Source organism: Mustela lutreola, chromosome 10 (genome assembly GCF_030435805.1).
Source record: "Mustela lutreola isolate mMusLut2 chromosome 10, mMusLut2.pri, whole genome shotgun sequence".
NCBI classification, from domain to species: Eukaryota; Metazoa; Chordata; class Mammalia; order Carnivora; family Mustelidae; genus Mustela; species Mustela lutreola.
The window spans coordinates 26,926,057-26,946,182 of record NC_081299.1 but is presented as its reverse complement, the minus strand read 5'-3'; the positions used below and the strand labels follow the sequence as shown (position 1 = coordinate 26,946,182).

The following is a 20,126-nucleotide window of genomic DNA, read 5'->3' as shown; positions in this document are numbered from 1 at the left end:
TTCCAGTTCTGTTCAAGTGTTTAGATCTCCAAATAAGAGGGCACCTGGGTAGCTCAGTCTGGTGAGTGTCTGCCTCTTGATTTTGGCTCAGGTTGTTGATGTTGGGGTTGTGAGGACCAGGCCTGCGTCCAGCTTCATGCTCAGCATGGGGTCTACTTGGGGTTCTCTCTCGTCTCTCCCTTTGCCCCTCCCCCAGCTCCAGTGCATGCATGCACATGTGTTCTCTCTCTCTCAAGTAATAAAATCTTTTAAAAGATCTCCATGTAGGATTATATAGATAAGATGTAAATATGTGCCCATTGTAGGCGTTCAGTAAATATTTGCTGATTCGAGGCGCCTGCGTGGCTCAGTCAGGTAAGCGTCTGCCTTTCGCTCAGGTCCTAATCTCAGGATCCTAGAATCAAGCCCCGCATCGCATCGGGCTCCCTGCTCAGTGGGGAGCCTGCTTCCCCCTCTTTCTCTGCAGCTCCCACTGCTTGTGCTCTCCCTCTCACTGTTCTCTCAAATAAGTCAGTACAATCTTAAAAATATATATGTATTTGCTGAATAAATGTCACCCATTTATTGGAAGGGAATTTTATTAAAAGATTTTATTTATTTATTAGAGTGAGAGAGCACAAGTCTGGGGGAAGGGCAGAGGGAAAGGGAGATGCAGACTTCCCACTGAGCTGGGAGTATGGCAGGGCTCAGTCCCAGGACCCTGGGAATCATGACCTGAGCCAAAGTCAGGTGCTTAACTGACTGAGCCACCCAGGCACCCCTTATTAAAATATTTTTAATTAATTGATGTTGCTTTGCCATGTACTATGAAATTAAAGATGAAATCAGCAGGAAGAGATGGAAAAAAAAACACAGAATGGGAGAAAAAAATCAAAGGCTTCGTTCTAGTTTTTACTTAAATGCATGTGTATATTTAAGTTGAGCTCCCCCTTATTATACCCTAGGGAGCAGGAAAAGGCTTATTAGGCTTTTTGCTATGGGTTTGTCTCCCCATTTTTTGATTATTTATGAGGCTTCTTTGAGCATGGGTTTTGGAGTCACATATATCAGAGTTCTAATCTGTTCTCTCATATGTTCTAGTTTCTGTGATCTTCACTAAATCACTTATGTTTGCTAAGCCTCACTTTCTTCATCTGTTATGAAGGAAGGAGTGATCAAAAATGGCGAATTACAAGAACTAAGAATTAGCCATTAGCTTAATAAAATATATTTGGATGAGTGAATGATACATCCCTGAAAACAGCAAGTATTTAATAATGACTTTATTATTAAGAACATGCTATTTGGATTTTTAATAGGATTATTTTGGAAAATTTCGTAATGGCTTATAGGCATAGTTGGCACGATGCTTATTTCAAGTCTCCTTATGGTTTGATTAATAGGCTATAGAAGAGAGAGTGATAAGTAATGGGGCTGTTTCTTGCTTAAAATGAATTAGGTGGCATATTTGGATGCCCTAAAATTATCTGTTATTATCCACACAGATCTTCATTTCACATATGCAGAGGCCAAGGTATGAGCCAGCCAAATCTGATATCCTTAGGGACTGTGGCATGGCAAGGCTTAGAGTAGAATGCTGCCCTCCATGGTATGTAATCTTTAGGGCTTTACTGCTGCCACTCACTGGCCAAAGTGTTCTCATAGAACCTTTTCTGCCAAGCACTTGGTGAGCTTTTGGTAATTTATCTTTTTATAGCACTATACTTGCTATTGCTTAGCACCTAAAAATTGGAAATAACGAGCTGGAAAAATTATCAGCCAGGCTGGTGTGGTGGTTTTCAAACTCTGTTCCATGAAGCTGCCTCAGGAAAGTCACCAAGGAAGACCACTGTGGTGAAACTTTAGCTCTGCTTCTATTCTATTTTATCTATTGGGGTTCCCTGTAGGATTTTAGTTGAAAAAAGCAGCTTCACGGTCCCCTTTCTGCCAGAGTTTGGAAACCAGTAGTGTAATTGAAAGGGCCCTGCTTTAGGAAGTTTTCCCATCTTTCTTGTGAGGTAGTTGAAAAAACCCTGGGAGAAAGAGAGAATTTGTTTGAATATTTTTTATGGTTTCTTCTAGCCCTCAAATAGTATAAGTTAAAGATCTGATGTCAAGACCATGACCAGACTTGAATTTATTTTTTTCAGGGAAAGGTAAAGAATGTGTTGGAAAGAATTTCAGGTATTAGTCATTTTTGGAAGTGACCATGACTTATTCCAACACCCTGGCCTGACTTTGAGTGTATTTCGTCTGGCTTATAGTAGGCGTGGATATGTGGTCTTGTCCTAGAAGAATCTTGGTTGCTTTGAGCCTGTAATCTGACCAATAGAGTTACTGTCCTCTTGGCTGGCACAAAGATATCATCTGTTTGTTGTTATCAGTGAGGTCATGTGACATGGTGAGCAGATGGCCCTGGTGAAACCTTGACTTTGCAGGTCTTGTCCTCTAAACACGACCAGCCGTTTGTTACATATGATTAAAATACCACTAACAAGGGTAATTTCACATGCTTTTTGGCGAATGTGGTTAGCAGGATGTGACATGACACAGCACTACCTTCTTCCTCCATGTGCCACCTCCCTTGAGGCCTTGTCTCCCCTGCGCACTCCCGTCTCACCCATGCCCAGGCTTGCCTTCCAGCTTACCTGCTCCAGATGGGCGGCACAGTGGGAGGACACTGGCAAAGGCAGATGTGTTTATTTTCCGGAGACAAAATGTTTTGCTGCCACAGATGGCAGCGCCTTCGAGCAAATGGCAGCCTTTGACACCACTGCCACACAGCCTGGGCATCTCGACAGACAGAGCGGGCTTACTTTTGGTGATGAGGAAATTGGAAAAAAAAAATCAAGATGTTCATCATGAAACTCATGGAATTTCAGTGCAAGCAGCAGCTCTTCTAGACCTGGAGAACAGTTCTTTCCCACCAGACCTCAGTCAACTAGTCAGCTAACTAGATGGGCCAAGAGTTGTATATTCGTTTATTATCTGGTTTCCTAGCCTGAGTAGGACATACAGTAAAAACTGAAAACATATGATTACATTTAGATGGATATTTGGTGGTACTGCAAAACACATGTGCATCTCAGGTCGCATCTCACAGGAGTCTCTTAAGATTGGGGTGGCTCATGTCTGCCCCATTGGAGATAGTGCTGTTCTATTTTTAGTGGTCATTTTGATTATCCAAGGGCCCAGCCACAGATATGCCTTCAAGTTGAGATGCCTTAATGAATATGGTAACACGATAACACTTGGTGCTTACAGTGTAAGCACCAAGAAGAATAAGAATTCTGACAGTGGCCCTTTAACACAGTTTCCTTACATAGTCATTAGGGCTTGACTAAGTCCATTAAGAAGACAAAGACTTGAATGTTGAATCATTATACTTACTCATCTTCTAAGGAAAAAATGGCTTAAGAAGATCCTTCTTTGAAAGTTACTGGCTTTATCAGGAATCCGGTTTTTTTTGTTTTTTGTGGTTTTTTAAAAATATGTGCTGTTTTTCCCAGCCTTAGTGCTGATAGAGTTAGGAGTTTGCAGGTGTAAAGTCCTCCTCCCTCCCCTTCCCCATCTCTCTCCAGGGGGTTGTATGTGAGAAGGTGTTGCTTTCTCACTCAGAGAGCATATATATGCTACCCTGTTGGATGCCTGCTGTGAGCAGAAAGAACCCCTGTTCTGGTTGAATGGAATGAGCTTATTGGGTAGCTGGGATTGTGCAACCCCATAATGCCAACTTTTCACTTAAATAATCTTTCCTACCCACAATGGGGTTGAAGGTAATTGATCTAAATTCATACTGTTTTGAAACTTGTGTCCTGAAAATTATGCTGTTTCCTACTAAAAAAGCTTGGAGCAGCAGAGTACTGTGTCTGCTTAGTAAAAACATGCTTTTATTTTGAAAATGTGTACCATCAGAAGTACAGGTTTACCCTGCCTTTTAGGATTGCTTTAACCGTGGCCTGTGTGGGCACTCTCAGACATACACACAGATAAAAATATGCAAATACTCTGCCTCTTCCCATGCCCCCTAGCCACCTGCAGTTGCTAATGCCTTTATTTTTATTTCTTAAATTTTAATTCCAGTATAGTTAGCATACAGTATTAAATTCGTTTCAGGTATACAATATGTGATTCAACTTGATGTCTCTCTTTTTTTTTTTTTGGCCTAACCCAGGATCATGCAGGCCTATGAATTCAGTGGCTGGTCCCAAAAATTCCATGGGGTTTTCCTGTACTCTAGTTATCTAAAGCAAAGGACAATGGGAAGTTTTTGTTTCTTTGTTCTTTAAGATTTTGTTTATCTGTTTGAGAGAGCAGGAGCAGGGATAGAGGTAGAGTGCTGAGCAGGGAGCCCCACATGGGTCTCAATCCTAGGACCCTGAGATCATGACCTGGATCTTAAAGGCAGACACTTAACTGACCGAGCTACCCAGGCACCCAGGACAGTGGGAAGCTTTTGAAGAGGGAAGGAGTTCACTGTAGTATTTTTTAACCTAGAAAGTAGTTAACGTGTATACTCATTTTATTCATTAACCTGTGTGTGTATATTTTATGCAGCTTTATATGTGTATGTTACTTCACAAAAAAAGTTTAAGCAAATAAAAAGGGTAAAAGGGCAAGAAAGCATAACATGTTTTTTGATAAGTTGAAGAAAATGAGGTCAGATTTACCATTGCTTTTGAGTGTAAACCATAGAGCAAATAGCATTAATTAGTTTGGAAAGAAAAAAGGCAGGGAGAGGAAATAATGATCTCTGAGTCTTTGCAAATTGAAGTAACCTGCCAAACTCTGCATTGCCTTTCTGATGCCTCCTAATGTGTGCAGTTTTTTATAGGTGAGAAGTTCTGCAGGTGCTGATAGCATTCATTCAGTAAATCTACAGCTTGCATTGTCCTTGGGGCTGGAGAAACAAGTGTAGAGCTCAGTGAGTGCCTTTAGATGGAGAAATTGCACTGCAGAGTGACAAGTGGCACATTGGCCATACAGAGATAGATGGGTGCTCTGGGAACAGAACCTAACCTGAGCCTTAAAGGACCCACTGTCATTAAAGCAAAGGTGAGGCCAAAAGGAAAACCAGAAGCACAGACCAAAGAGGTGTGTGAGAGTGTGTTAAGTCAGGCATAGGGGTTTTCTAATGAGTTTGGAGTGGGGGCAGATAGTTCTCTGAGCCTCCTACTCCTAATTTTTTAGCTGTTTTAACCAGTTGGGTTAACCAGGGCTCTACTGATTGAAAAAACAAATATAAATACATACCTCTATGTAGTTTTTACTATGTATCCTACATATGTAAAATCCACAATCTAAATAGTTTGTTAAATATGGCTGAGATTTTTAGGGGAATGGAAGAGATTGAAACTAGAGAGGTAGTCCATGTTATGAAGACTTTGATGAAAAAGCTTTATGCTAAAGCAGTGGAACTCTCTGGAAGCTTGTTGACTAGGAGGGGGATAGCATGATCAGATGAGATTTGGCTAGACCATTGGCTCCTTTTTGGTGAAGTGTTTGGGGAAAGAAAAGAGAAGCAGGGAGAACAATGAGAAGCTTCCATGTCAGTTGAAGAAGTAAGAGTAAATTGTGTTGAACCTAGGCTGTTAATGGGGAGCACTATGTTCTAATAGAAGGGCTCCTGAACATTTGTGGTTGCTGTGGCCGTCCAGAAACATACACAATCATATATGGTCCTAAATAGTCTTTCCCAGCAGACTTATTTAATAACTCGGGAAGGTGAATCAGCTCTGATGTTCAATATCCGTTGATATTCATGGGCATGCTTAGTATGTACAACCTAATATTTGCCTTGTAGTGTACAAAGCATGGCTTCTGCACTTAACTTTTTGAGCACTAACTTAAAGGTATATAGAATCTTGAATTTCCCTGGAAACTGCTAGCTCATGAAAAAAATTCAAGTGGCCTTGTTGCAGACAATGGTGGTGTTGGTTTTACCATTGCACGATCAGCAATTTTATTTTGATGTTATTTGGGAGAAAGCAGTATTTTTGATTAGCAAGTAAAATTAATGTAGAAAACAAATACCGTGTTAACTAGTTGGTATAATAAGGCATCTGTGCCATGCTGCATTTCAACTCATTAAATTTCTAAACTTCTAATTACGATAAGATTACAACTTTAATGGGAGAACTCTTCAAACTTGAAGTTAATGATGGCTTTAGAGAAGTAAAATTTACAGAAATTTTGGAATTATTGAAGGAGAACTTTAAAACTTAATTTTGCTAAAAATTGAAATATGCACAATATTCAGGTTTTTTGCTCCTAAAATTCAGATTCAGTTGACATTTATTGGGCACCTACTACTTACTAGGCCTTCTTTCAGAAACTTTAACACAGAACAGCACTCTATTCCTCACAGCTGGCAGACAGGCAATACCATCCCCATATTTAGACGGGGCACTTGCCCCTCCAGGGCCAAATGACTCTCTCAAGTAACAAATGACAAAGCTGCCGTTGATCTTGGGTCATCATTGCTTTTTTTCACAAAAATACATCCCTATCTTCTGACTTACAGCATTTAAAATCATAGTTTATTCAAATAATAATTTAAAAGTTGTTTGCTTTTAATTTTTAAAATGGTGGTAATTGCAGTAATTTAGAGATTGCTGAACTTAGAGAACTCAGCCATTGTAAGAATGTTACCAGTGTGTTAAAACATTTGACATGAGCTAATCATTATAAAGGAAAGTGAGGACAGTTCTTACATGATGATGATTTCACATCTGCCAGCATCAAACAGGTACACCAAATAGACTTTCAGAGAAGGACCTATGGGGGTGAAAAGAGAAAGAAAAAATTTGGCTAGATACTCTCATTTTCAGGGTAATGCTTTTATTTTGTCTTGGGCCTCTAAAAAATCAAAGGTTTGTTTGTTTCTCTATTTCTCAAGTTAGTGTGAGAATCTATAAATATGGGTCAGTTTGTTTTTTTAGCACTACAAAGACGAATGTATCCCAAACAGGAGAAAAGGCAAATCAGGCAGTCATTTAATCTAACTTCTTTGTTGTGAAGCTCAGATTGGTTTAACTCTTATTTTTTTTCAGTTAGAGGATTAGGAGGAAACTCATTCCAACTTCCAACTTCATACTTCCTTTTTTTTTTTTTTTTTTTTTAAAGATTTTATTTATTTATTTGACAGACAGAAATCACAATTAGGCAGAGAGGCAGGCAGAGAGAGAGAGAGGAAGGGAAGCAGGCTCCCTGCTGAGCAGAGAGCCCGATGCGGGGCTTGATCCCAGGACCCTGAGATCATGACCTGAGCGGAAGGCAGAGGCTTTAACCCACTGAGCCACCCAGGTGCCCCATACTTCCTTTTTTTTACCCTGTAAGTGGAAACAGTGGGTAACAGAGCTGGTCCTAGCTTGTGATCATAAAGAAAGTCCAGTTTCTTCTCAGCTCCCCAGAACGTCTCTCTTAAACTTAGAAGTCCGTGCAGTCTTCACGATCATCCTGTTTTTCATCTTTCACCTTCCACTGCTGACCTGCCTCACCCTTGTCACCCTGGCTTTCTCTACTTCTTGCCCAGTCACTCGCACTCCCCAGCCTGCTGTGTGTTCTTTCTCGTCTCTCTGTTTTTGCTGACCAGGCCACTTTACTAGTCATTCATGCCTGAATGTACTTTGACGTCTCCCAACTGGCTGACTTTTAATTGCCATTTAAGACTCAGTTCAGCATTTTCCGGGGAAATTTTCTCTATATTACTTCACCCACCCCCCCAAACACACACACATGTCACCCTCAGTTTCTTTGTGGTCTCATGGCAACCTAGGGATAGCTCTGCCAGTGTCCTTTTGTAATTGTTCACTATCTTTCTTACACATGTGAACTTTTCACTATCTTCCACATGTACAGGAATGAGTATTTGTAGAAATGAAACCTCCTAACTGGCTGGCTCTTCATTCAGACTCCTCTAATTTGGGTTGTAAACTCTTTTCTCTTTCCAGCTGCCTCTCGACAGCTCATGGGATCCAAATTGAGTTTTTTACATTTGCTCTACCATCTTTTCCCTTATTGAGAGCCTTAACTCCTCTTTCTTTCTCATCTTCTATTCTACTAGTTATTAATTCCTGTCAATTCTACGTTCCAAATAGATCTCATATTCCATTTCTCCCCTTCCATCCCTACTGCTTCTGTAGTATCCTATGACGTGGAAAAGGGTTGGCTCAGCAGGGGAATAGGAGTGGTTTTCACTGGCTCCTCTTCGGTTTACATAGTGAAGTTCATTTTCTTTAGGAAGTCAATGACAGTATCATCCCAGTTCCTCTGCTTCCTGACAAAATCACCTAATTCACTAGCTATACATGTTCCCATATTCACCAGCACCCACTGTAAATGCTAAGTAACATCTGTTGAATTTAAAATAAAGGGGCGCCTGGCTGGCTTAGTCAGTGGCTTAGTTGGAAATTGCTGAAGTCTCTTGAGATTTTTTTAAGTGTTTGATATAGTGAACCTTGCAATTCTAATATAGATACAAAGTCCTTTCATTAAAATGGCAAAATTGACATTGAAATTTTAAATTTATTTATTTGTTAGAGAGCGAGAGCACAAGCGTGCTGTGGGGAATAGGGGACAGAAGGAGAGAGAAGAAATCTCAAGCAGACTCCCCATTGAGCACAGAGTCTGACGTAGGGACTCTGAGATCATTACTGGAGCTGAAATCAAGTCAGACACTCAACCAACTGAGCCACCCAAGTGCCCTGACATTGAAATTTTAAAGTTTTGCCATCAAACCCATGCAAAGCAGGTATCTAGTATCTACTGAATTCTATTGATTATTGGAAACAAGCTCCTGATTCAGAGTTCAGAGTATCAGTATAAGGAAATGATAACTAATCCATTTTGTTTATTAATGAATTTATAAAATTGGGCATTGGCAAAGCAGTTACGGTATTGGTATCTGCTCATCATCACAGGTATTTATTAAGTACTTACTACATGTTTTATATAGTTTTAGACACTTTGGGGGAGTCATGTGGTCGGACATTAAATCTGCCTTTTTAAAACTTAAAATATTATTGGTCATGTAAGATGTGATACATGAAATAGAGAACAATAGATACTGGTATGCAAAATAGTATATCCTGAAATATTTGAGTGTGAAACTGACATTTACATACGGGATCATATTTTCACACTGATTTCCATTTTGTGGAGGCAGCGTGGTTTCCTAGAAAAGCACACAAGACTCGGAATCAGAAACCTAAATTCTGGTCCTGACACTAATTAGCTGCATGGCTTAGGGCACATCATTGTCCCTTCTTTGATTGAGTCCCCACATTTGTAAAAGGGATGTTGGACAAACTAGTTGAGCTTTCTTCTAATTCTGTAAACTGCATTTTTGTGAAATACTCTTGGTGCCAAAGGTGAGATTTTAGGAAGCTTTGACAGTCAGCTGGGGTGAAAGAAATAGCACACACTGCCCTTCCAAGCCCCGTCTCTGTTTAGTGCATTTAGAAGTCTGTTTATTAAAACACTGTATCGCTAGATAAACTCCTTTGTCCTATTAGTGGTTCTGCATCTCCTTCCATTACCCCGGGAATGGGAGTATGCTTCATGCACTGCTTAATGTTCCAAGGTACAGCACAGGCAAAAGCAGCTGCACCTCCAGAGCACCTCACTTCTAGCAACATCGTCCTATTCAATTAGAGGTGGCAAAGGCTGGCCTGGCTCCAAAGGAAGACTGTCAATTCCTCTTTTTTTCTGTGTCCACGCTCGGCAGGATGCTTCCTCACGCCCACCTCTCTCCCCCTTGCTGTGACTTTGGCTTCCGCCAGATGTCACACCGCTGCTTGTCACCGCCCAGACTCTCGTCGCTGATTTTGTTGTTTCAGTGTATTTATCACAACTGTTCTCTTTAGCTGTAAAATTTATGGAATTTCACACTCTTCTTAATCACTACAGTGTTTCTTTTTCATGAGAGAGGGAATATACAAGGAGTTGTGTGTGTAAGAGTTGGAAGGGGCGAAATGCTCTACCTAACTTGAGGAAAGTTTGTATGTGTGTACCATCTCATGCCCAAATACACAAAGTGGAACCAAGTTCAGTTCTACAGGGCACAGGTATTAGGAAGTCCATTTCAATCCCAGGAAGAAGTGCACTGGAGATGTGCTTATTGGCTAATTTCCCTGACTTAAATTTTATCCCTTTTTGCAACCAAAAACGGGGGTGATTTTATTGGTTCTTAGTGGGACATCTCAATATTATTTATCTAGTCAGATCTGTTAATAATACAGTCAGATCCTAAAAGTACCAGTCGTAGTGGTGATTATGGTTATAATAACTAATCTGTATTTTTACTGTCTAGCAGGCATTTACATTGGACACTTTACATTTACTGTTATTATTCCTGTTGTATAGATGAAGAAATCTCAAAATGACTTAAAGCTTTCCACTTTAAAATAACCTTATGTCATGTATTAGGGGGAAGGGGAGCAGAAGAGGGAGAGTGAATCTTAAGTAGGCTCCTGAGATCATGACCTGAGCTGAGATCAAGAGTCAGACACTTAACCATATGAGCCACCCAGGCTCCTCTCATAGATTTTTAAAAAATATTTTATTTATTTATTTGAGAAAGAGAGAGAGCACATGCAGGGGGAGGGGCGGAGAGAGAAGAACAAGTAGACTTCCCGCTGAGCAGGGAGCCCGACACTGGGCTGACACTGGGCTGACTGCGCTTGATACCAAGACCCTGGGATCATTACCTGAGCTGAAATCAAAAGTCAGATGCTTAGCTGACCGAGCCACCCAGGCACTCCATTGTGTATTTTTTTAAAGGGAGGAAAAGATAGCACATTTGTCATTTGTCTAGCATTGCCCAGTCCCCAAAGAAGCAAAATTTTGGTGGTACCTTGTTTTAGAAGCTAAAATTCATTTCGTGTTACCAGAATGGTGCATTTAAATTTTTTCTTTGTCTATCAATTAGATATGGTGTTTGTGGTGTTTGCTAGGCTGTTGGGCAGAGAGTGTCTCATCTAAATGTTTGGATTCATTTATTGGTCATTTGGATGTTTAAATAAGTTCAAAATTGTGTTTAATATTCAGTCCCAGCCTATATTGTGAAGGGTGCCTTGACATACAAGATACAGTTCTTGCCTTGGGGACTTCGTAACTTTGTTTCATTACCTAGACTTGCTATCTAAATAATTAGAATAATGGTAACAGCCAAAGACTAGATTATATCATGACAGAACAAGGATTACTTTGTAAAGGATTCCATTTTGCTAGAATAATTTGCAGATTCTCACAGGGAATGCTGATCATGAGGTAGAATGGAACTGATGAAAAAGCTGGAGGGGCACCTGGGTGGCTCAGTCGGTTAAGCAGCTGCCTTCAGCTCAGGTCATGATTCCACGGTCCTAGGATCAAGCTCTATGTCAGGCTTCCTGCTTAGCAGAGAGCCTGCTTCTTCCCCTCCCTCTGCCTGCCACTCTGCCTACTTGTGCTCTCTCTCAATCTCTCAAATAAATGAATATATATGTACCATATATATTTACACATGTGTGTGTGTGTGTGTATCGTCTTACCAAAAAAAAAAAAAAAAAGGTAGCTAGAAAGTGAGGCCTGGCACTCAGGTGCACATATCTATAGCAGCGGAAACAGCATGAAAGTACTTAATAAATAAAGTACTTTTATTTATTCTCCAAGTCTACGTGTAAGGTTTGTTTTTATTTGTATTTTTTCAGACTTCCAGAAAATCTCTAGGCCTTCAGGTCTGTGATCAATCTCAAGATAGGTTAGGGTAGGTTCACTGTGAAGTGGGTATGCTCTAAGTTAAGATACTTGTGAATGTCTTTGGCAGTGAATACAATGACCATGAGGCCCCTGAAAAGAGTCTGGTAAGGGGAAAGGAGGAAACTGTCTTTTACTGCATTTCTCCCATGTGTCAGGCAGTGTGCTAGGCACATAATATATCTCCATGTCTCTTTATGCTAGGAGTGGGTGGACTTCTCCTGAGTTCTTGTTCTGTGTATTTCATGGGCACTGTGAACTGCATAGATGATTGTGTTTCTCTAGTGATAATTTTAGCATTTATCAAGTCTTTACTGTGTCTTAGGCACTGTGCTTACTGTTTATATGCATTATCTCTTTGAATCTTCACTGTAGCTCTTTTGTGTAGGTATTAGCCCATGTTTTTAATGAGAAAACTAAAGTTCAGAGAAGTTAAAGTGACAAGCCTTTCTAAGGCCACACATTGGTAAGAGAGCCAGATTTTGAACTCAAGTCTAACTGTATAGTGTAACCCAGCAATTTTTTTGTAAGATACTTAACTTATGCTATTATTTTCCTTTTGTTCATCTAAATGCCTGACCTGTAGCCTTAGTTTTTCTTTACTTAGCAACCCATGTCTGAAGGGAGGTAGAAAGAGAAGGACCTAGGAATCTAGCAAAAAGCAACAGTGTGTGGACATTCAGAGAGATGCTGGCAGTCTGTTTAGACTTGAGTGAATTCTTGGAAGTAGGACCTATCACTTTCTGACATTTGTTTAGTGATTTTCCTCATCTTGGGATACTAGGCATTAGCCACATGTAAGTTAAAACGTGTAATGCTTTCTGGTATGATTATTACTCAGTCAGCAAATATTATATTGAGTGTATACTATGTGCTTATATATCATTGAACAAACCATACATAATCCTGCCTTCATGGAGCTTTTAATTGGCATAAATATTTGAATATTTATATCCAATATAAATTATATTGTATTTGTAGCTTACACATAAGTATTTCCTTAAACACACCACTAGCAGTCACACATGTGTATGTGGTCAGAATAGCACAAAATTGAAGGGCTTGGAATTTGTCTCATTCCGGGACAGTGGTAAGGATTCGAGAATATGAGGGGCTGTAACAGTCAAGAAACCCATAACAATGGCTTTGTCACTTTGAACACCATGATTCTCAGAGGAGCAGGAGTGACAGTATACAAGACTTTATTTGAAATTTTAAAAAACTAGTGTGAGCCAGAGATCTTCGATGGAGCATTGTCAGAAGAATTTCAGAAACTGCCAAGTTGTTACACAGATGTATTGATTTAATTAGTCTAGATAACACCATTTATTTATGCTTAAGCATCTCACACTTGCAAAAGTTGGTAATTCAAAGTCACACAATAATTTGTGAGTTATCTTCTCTACCACGTATTGTGGCTTCTGAATACCGACTTTGACGAGTACATGTATCAGATGCTTCAGCATAAATAAATGATGTTATATAGACCAGTTAAGCAATACAGTTTGCTTTTGAAGTTCGTTGATACAGTTTCACGTAAAAATCTTTTGGTGGTGGCTTTTAAAATCACGTGTTTTAAACACAGCGTAATCTCTCATAGTGTAGACAAGATCATCCCTGGAGATAGAACATAATCCGGGTTCTGCTGCTTAGACTTCTTGGGGTAGCAGAGTGGATCCTTAACTTACCATTACAACTTGATAAAATTGTTCTAGTTGACCAGATGGTGGGCGTTTTGGCCTGTGAACAAAGAATAGTAGAGTTAACCTCTTAGCGAAAAGATGAACTTTTTTTGTGATAGGCGAGAGAATTTATTATGAAATCTCTTGGGGAGGAAAATCTCCTAGAATCCCCATCTCTGCCATCTCTGTCTCTCTCCCTTTGCCCCTTGTTCTTCTCTGTTTCCTCTTTGCTATTTCACTTTTAACCATAACAACCTGAAGGTATTCTGTGTCTGCCTGATTTTACAGTACTGTTTTCACACTTGGAAAAAAATTCTATTAGATATATATTTTTATCTCTAGCCAATTTAAACAGTTTTGTCTTTGTTGTTTAAAGTGGTAAACTACTGAAAGGAGACTGGGGTATGGCTAATATACTAAGAAATTTCAGTAGCATCTTCCAGAGTTTGGGATGCTCACCTCTGTTATTTTTTCTCACTGTACTTCCTGGAAGATAGAAAGGGGAAGGATTAACTAACCCAGTTTATACGGAAACAGAAGCTCCTAGGGCTTAAGTGTCTTGCCTAAAGTCAGACTTACTAAGAACTTAGTTGCAGAATGTGGCAGAGAGTTCTGGAGCCTGGCAGAGTATAGCATACTGCCCACCAGGAAATGTGACAGGCAGGTAATTATTTTCTCAGAAGACTTGACTACTGCTGGTCAGTTCCTACTCCTCTCAGACCATCCACCATCTTATCCCTAAGGCAGAACCTTGTTTGCAGTTTAGAGCTACTCTGTAGTATTTGAAAAATGTTACTAGGACAGCTGGCTTGGAGTTCCAGTTAAGTATATAATATTTTCATGTGTTCTTCTAACATGAGTTTCTTCAAGTTTCCAAGAGCCCATGTTAACCATTGTTCCAAGAATGTGAGATGTCAGTTTTAAGACCACTAGCTGTTACTACTTGATGCTCTATAGAAGGGTGTGTAAATATATTCAGTTTCATTTAACGTGCATTTAATTGAATATGTAACTTTAAGGATGGGCACATAATCTTGAGCAAAGCTTGCTCACTACCCACAGAGGCAAATGTAAGATGAAAAACACATTTTGCAGTGAAAAACGAAGCTATGTAAAATGGGAGTCTCACCACTGATGCCTAGGGACATAGACAGGCTGAATGTGACATGGTAAATGGCCCAGCTGGTGTAAAAGAAAAAAGCATCCCTTTGGAGATGAAGAGCAAGGCAGACTTAGTCAAGGTTCTTTGTAGAAACTTGCATATTTAGGGGCACCTGGGTCGCTCAGTCATTAAGGGTCTATCTTCGGCTTGGGTCATGATCCCAGGGTCCTGGGATCGAGCCCCATATCAGGCTCCCTGCTTGGCAGGAAGCCTGCTTTCCCTCTCTCTCTTCCCCAGCTGTGTGCCTGTTCTCTTGCACTCTCTGTCAAATATATAAATAAAATCTTTAAAAAAAGAAACTTGCATGTCTAGATTTGCTGGTAATGCAAAGAAAAGACACCTGTTAATTACTTCACATTTGTCTCATTGATATAAATTATTTTTCAGTTATCTTAGGAGAGCCTTGTTATATAAGGAAAATATTATTAACATTTCACTTAAATCTACAGTTCTTCTAGTATTTACTATGTTTCCACAGTTCTAGCATATTTTTGGACTTCCATTATTACTGTCTGCACTAAAAGTTTAGTGCTTTGAGGGGTGCCTGGCTGGCTCAGTTGAGGAGAACATGCAACTCTTGATCTAGGAGTTGTGAGTTTGAGCCCCACATTGGGCATGGAGCCTACTTAAAATTAAGAATTAAAAAAAAAAAAAGTTTAGTGATTTGACTTAAATTTTTGAGACTGCTATCCTTCTGCAGCCCACGAGTTGTTTCTTTAATACTGGGGCATACGATCTACCGCTTGAGAGTTTGGTCCCGGTGCCCAAACTGAAACTATTTATTTTGGAGGAAGTGGTTGGGGCTGCTGCTTGCTTTATTCTGTGGCATGACACTCTTAGAACTGTGTTTGTTGGTTTCAGCGATTAGGAAAGACAGAAGAGCACTGATGCTTTCTCTGCCTTTGAAATGCTTTTGTAACAAGTTCTTGTCCATAGTCTTTAAGAAGAAAGCAGTTTTTGTTTGTTTGTTTGTTTGTTTTAATACCTTAAAGAGTCCCAATGCTCGGGCGCCTGGGTGGCTCAGTGGGTTGGGCCGCTGCCTTCGGCTCGGGTCGTGATCTCGGGGTCCTGGGATCGAGTCCCGCATCGGGCTCTCTGCTCAGCAGGGAGCCTGCTTCCCTCTCTCTCTCTCTCTCTGCCTGCCTCTCCATCTACTTGTGATTTCTCTCTGTCAAATAAATAAATAAATAAAATCTTTAAAAAAAAAAAAAAAAAAAAAAAGAGTCCCAATGCTCTTCTGTTCAGAGAAAAGAAGCCAACCTCCCTTTACCTCTTACCACACTCTTGGACCTTTAAATTTTTCTCAGTTTTTACTTTCATCATGATTTCCTTAGCTGGTGCTATTTTCTTATTCATCAAGAATTGGAATGTTTCAGGGCACCTGGGTGGCTCAGTGGGTTAAGCCTCTGCCTTCAGCTCAGGTCGTGATCTGAGGGTCCTGGAATCGAGCCCCACTTCGGGCTCTGTGCTTAGTGGGGAGCCTGCTTCCCCCCGCCCCCCTCTGACTGCCTCTCTGCCTACTTGTGATCTCTGTCAAATAAATAAAAATAAAATCTTTAAAAAAAATTTGAATTTGGTGTGTTCCCATTTGTCATGGGAAGAGATGTTGGTGTTCCTGCTTTGACCATGTCTTTCTTTTGCAGACCCCGTATCATGTCAACCTCCTCCTGGCTGGCTATGATGAGCATGAGGGTCCAGCGCTCTACTACATGGACTACCTGGCAGCCTTGGCCAAGGCCCCTTTTGCAGCCCATGGCTATGGTGCCTTCTTGACTCTCAGTATCCTGGACCGATACTATACACCAAGTAAGTTCTAGTGCACTAGGTAGGGAGTAGTAGCAGAGCCCCATCCTGAGCTGCTTCCCCATTTTGTACACCACCCCTTGGGCTTGTGTGGTCAGGGCTTGAGTAGAGGATGGATGGAGCCTGGGAAGCACATCCAGGTACCTTGTGGAAGCTGCTCTCCCTGCAGGTCAAGGCTGTTGAAGAGCTAATAAAAGTAGTCCCTTTCTGCCAGACAAAAGGAGATACTGCCTATGTCCAGAGCTGGGTTTTGTTTTGTTTTGAGGGGTGTGGGAGTAGTGAATAAGACTAATTTTTCAGTTTTTTAACTCACTTTGCTCTGCCTGGATGCTTATTAGCATCTCAGCTATAAAGAACGAGCAAATAAACCAAGTGGTTTGTGTGTTTGTTTTGAACTTGTGAGGTTGAACAGGTCCCTAGCATGACAACTGAGGATATTTTTTGCTTAAATGTTAAAGCTTTTGAAGGCCACAAGTCTAGGCCCTTCCCTTGGTTCTTATCACCTGATGGCTGACCCTCCTATAAGAAAGAGCTGGCTCTCTCCTTGTCGATAAACTGTTAGCTTGGCCAAGCTTTCAGCACAGGAATGCTTTTGTGCTAAGTTCTATCTTCTGACTCCAATCCCAACCTTGATTTTCACCACCATGAGCAACAGGCACTTGGGATTTTTCCCTTTTTACAGGCTGTAGATGCAGCACAGATAGCCACTTCTCTCCTTAAATTCCATTCTTCCCTGTCAGTACAGGAAAAATCTGGCTCCTCCACTCTTTTTTTGGTGCTGCCCTCTCATTCAACCTTAGCCATGCCAGAGCTCTAGGCCACATCCTGAAAAGAATTAGCCTGGCCTCCTAGTGACTGTTTCTTGATTTGGCATCTGTTAGTAATACAGCTGACTTGCCCACCAAAATCACCACTAACCACCCCTGAAGCCAAACTGCATAATATGTCATCCCAGTTTGCCATGCTTCTGGACAGTTCCTTTGGCTCTGATTTTATGAGAGTCTCAACCCTATCCCATGAATTCTCTTTCCATTGTTAAAGGGAGACCCAGCTGGGAAAGTGAGGCTAAAACTCGGGCCCTGTCCTCCCTTTCCCTGACTTGCAGCTGGCTAGGGCAGATGGAACTGATTTAAGCCCTGGTCTAAAAGGGGGGGTTGGGATGCGTGTAGGGGTGAGGGGGATGGGCTGTAAAAAAGAGGCAAGCCGCTGGACTTCTCTAGAGGCAGGCCCTGGCCATGGGAGGCAGAATTCCGTCATGCTTACCCTTCTCTGTAGCAAATCAATTTGCAATGGCTTGTGGCTGCCAGAGCACTGGGTCTGGGGCACCTTCCACTGCATATGGAATAAGTTTATTGGAAACTAGAAGGCTAGGCTTTTTTTTTTTTTTTTTTTTGCCATTTCCATTTGTCTGGCATACTGACCTGAAGAAGTTTGAAAGGTAAAAGTTGTGGCAGATAGACTTAATGGCATCACCTTGAGTGCATGGTCTCTTGTGTTCTCTTTCAGCTATCTCTCGTGAGAGGGCAGTGGAGCTTCTTAGGAAATGTCTAGAGGAGGTGAGTAGCTCCCATAGGATCCTGAAAGGAATGTTTATCTCTGTTTGCCAATATTGTTCCGTTCCTTGGTTGCATTTTTTTCTGATCTTTGCCAGAAGGTGTAATACATACCCACTAACCAGATGTGAAGTTCCTACCAGGTATAGAGTTTGGTGGGTAACAAGCTTAGTTTTTCCTCTCCTGGGTTTCCTCTCATCAATGTCAGTTTTACAGTTTAGATACTTGTTAAGTGGGGATGGACAGGTTCATCCAGCCTAGTGGCTCTTAGATTTGGGTGTGTATAATCTAGGGACCTGTGGGGTTTTTTTGTTTGTTTGTTTTTCGTTTTGTTTTTAAGCAGATTCATGATCTCCACCTCCACCCGCTTTTTTTTTCTTTTAAAAATTTTATTTATTTATTTGATAGACAGAGATCACAAGTAGTCAGAGAGGCAGGCAGAGAGAGAGAGGAGGAAGCAGGCTCCCCGCTGAACATAGAGCCCGATGTGGGGCTCGATTCCAAGACCCTGGGATCATGACCTGAGTCGAAGGCAGAGGCTTTTAACCTACTGAGCCACCCAGGCGCCCCATTCTGATTCATTTGTCCTGGTCTGGAGCCTGAGTAATTGGCAGTGCCAAGTGATTTTGTTGCAGGTGGTAACTGGAACATACTGTAAGAACTACTACTGCCCTAGACTTTATACCTGCTCTATTCTTGTGCCACCTGGAGTTGCCATACTGTCTGCTCTCTCATAGTGCAGTGGTCCTGAGAGAAAGCCTTCCCTAAGAATTCGGGAGGCCACAGAAAGCAACTAGGACGCTTAAAGCAGAAGAGAAGGGAAGCCTTTAGTTTATGAGGCCAGACACATGGACACCACCCATTCCAGTACTACTCCTAAGAGTCTTTGGGGTACATATGGAGGATGAGGAGGAAGAGAAAGCAGCTCCTATAGGCATTTGAATTCTTTCTCTGTTTCTGTGGCCTAAGGATGAACTTGAATTTGTGGTCTGGTGAGAGAATAGGAGGGTGAGAGCCAGGTGGGAGCATTGGGCATGATGTCAATTTGCCTCTTATACGGCCCTGTCATTTTCAGTCCACGGTGCCCCCTTCTTCCTCTTGTTTGTGAATCCCCTTTCCAAAGCAGAAGCTGAGAATAAACTCATGTGCTTTCTTCAGTCATTCAGCTAAGAGGCTGTTATTAGTCCAGCTGTCCTAAGTGTTAGAAGGGGCCGATAGGGAGAAGTCACTGGCATATCGAGTGCTTTGAGACTTTATTCACCATGGATTCTCAGGTTGATCATTTAGAAACCCACATTTCCTTGTTGTCACCTTTTCTTGATTTTGCAGTTTGTTTCTGGACATAGGAGCCATCAGCTAGAGGGGTCTCAGGAAATGGAATGGGTTGTTGTCGATGCCTAGTTCTCAGTTGTAAGAGGAGATGGGAAATATGGGAGGGTGGGTTTAGGCCTGGGGAGGTGGGCATCTCTGGGATATGCTCCTAAGGGAGCAAGTAGAGAGCTTTCTGCCTTCTCTCTGAAGACTAAGTGAGGTATCTGGGAAGGGTGGCTGCAGAAGCATAGGTTTCCTCCAGCTGTGTTCCTCAGCTGTGTCTCTAGCCAGGTTAGTGGGGGCTGTGTGCTTCCACGCACCTAGACTACAGCTCCTTTAGAACAGTCTCTTAAGCAGAGAATCTTAAGAAAGTGCAGAGATGTTACTTTAATCACAGGTCAGCTTGGATTGCAGGAGTCAAGCAGGGGTTGTTCCAAGAGCAGTTCTGCCAACCTCCTCCCCCCCATTCCTCTAGCTGCACACACCTGGGCCTTATATAATGTTGGGGTGGGGGAGTTGACTGGAGCAAATTCTTGGGACGTAGGAGTACATTGCTTTGGTCGAAAGCTTATTCCTAGGGCAGTCACTCCTTTGTTGGCTTACTACCTTGAGAATTTTAAAAAAGAAATCTGCGTTTGCCAGACTGATTGGTAGCTGACTGTGGGGAATAGAGCCTTGACTTGTCTTATTCTTGTATCAGCTGAGTGACCAGAGACGAGCGCCCAGCTGCCTCTCCCAGTTCTTGCTCACTGCCCCCCAGCCTCCAGCTGCAGTTTGGGCTTTCTTCACTGTCTGAGTACTGACTGCCCCCGGTAGAAAATAAGCTCCACAAAAGCAGGAATTTCTATCTGCCAGTATGCCCAGTGCCTCAAAGAGAGCCTGGCCTATAGGTAGTGCTAA

General features: G+C 41.5%; 1 protein-coding gene across 1 annotated transcript in view; it reads left to right on the top strand.

Annotated features, from left to right (window-relative positions):
- The window catches only part of PSMB2 (proteasome 20S subunit beta 2), a 32,196-nt gene that overhangs the window by 11,795 nt on the left and 275 nt on the right, over positions 1 to 20,126 (top strand). The window contains exons 4-5 of the mRNA XM_059136953.1: positions 16,203 to 16,365; positions 17,869 to 17,918. Coding sequence (XP_058992936.1) covers positions 16,203 to 16,365; positions 17,869 to 17,918 — 213 coding nt within the window. The remainder of the gene's footprint in view (positions 1 to 16,202; positions 16,366 to 17,868; positions 17,919 to 20,126) is intronic.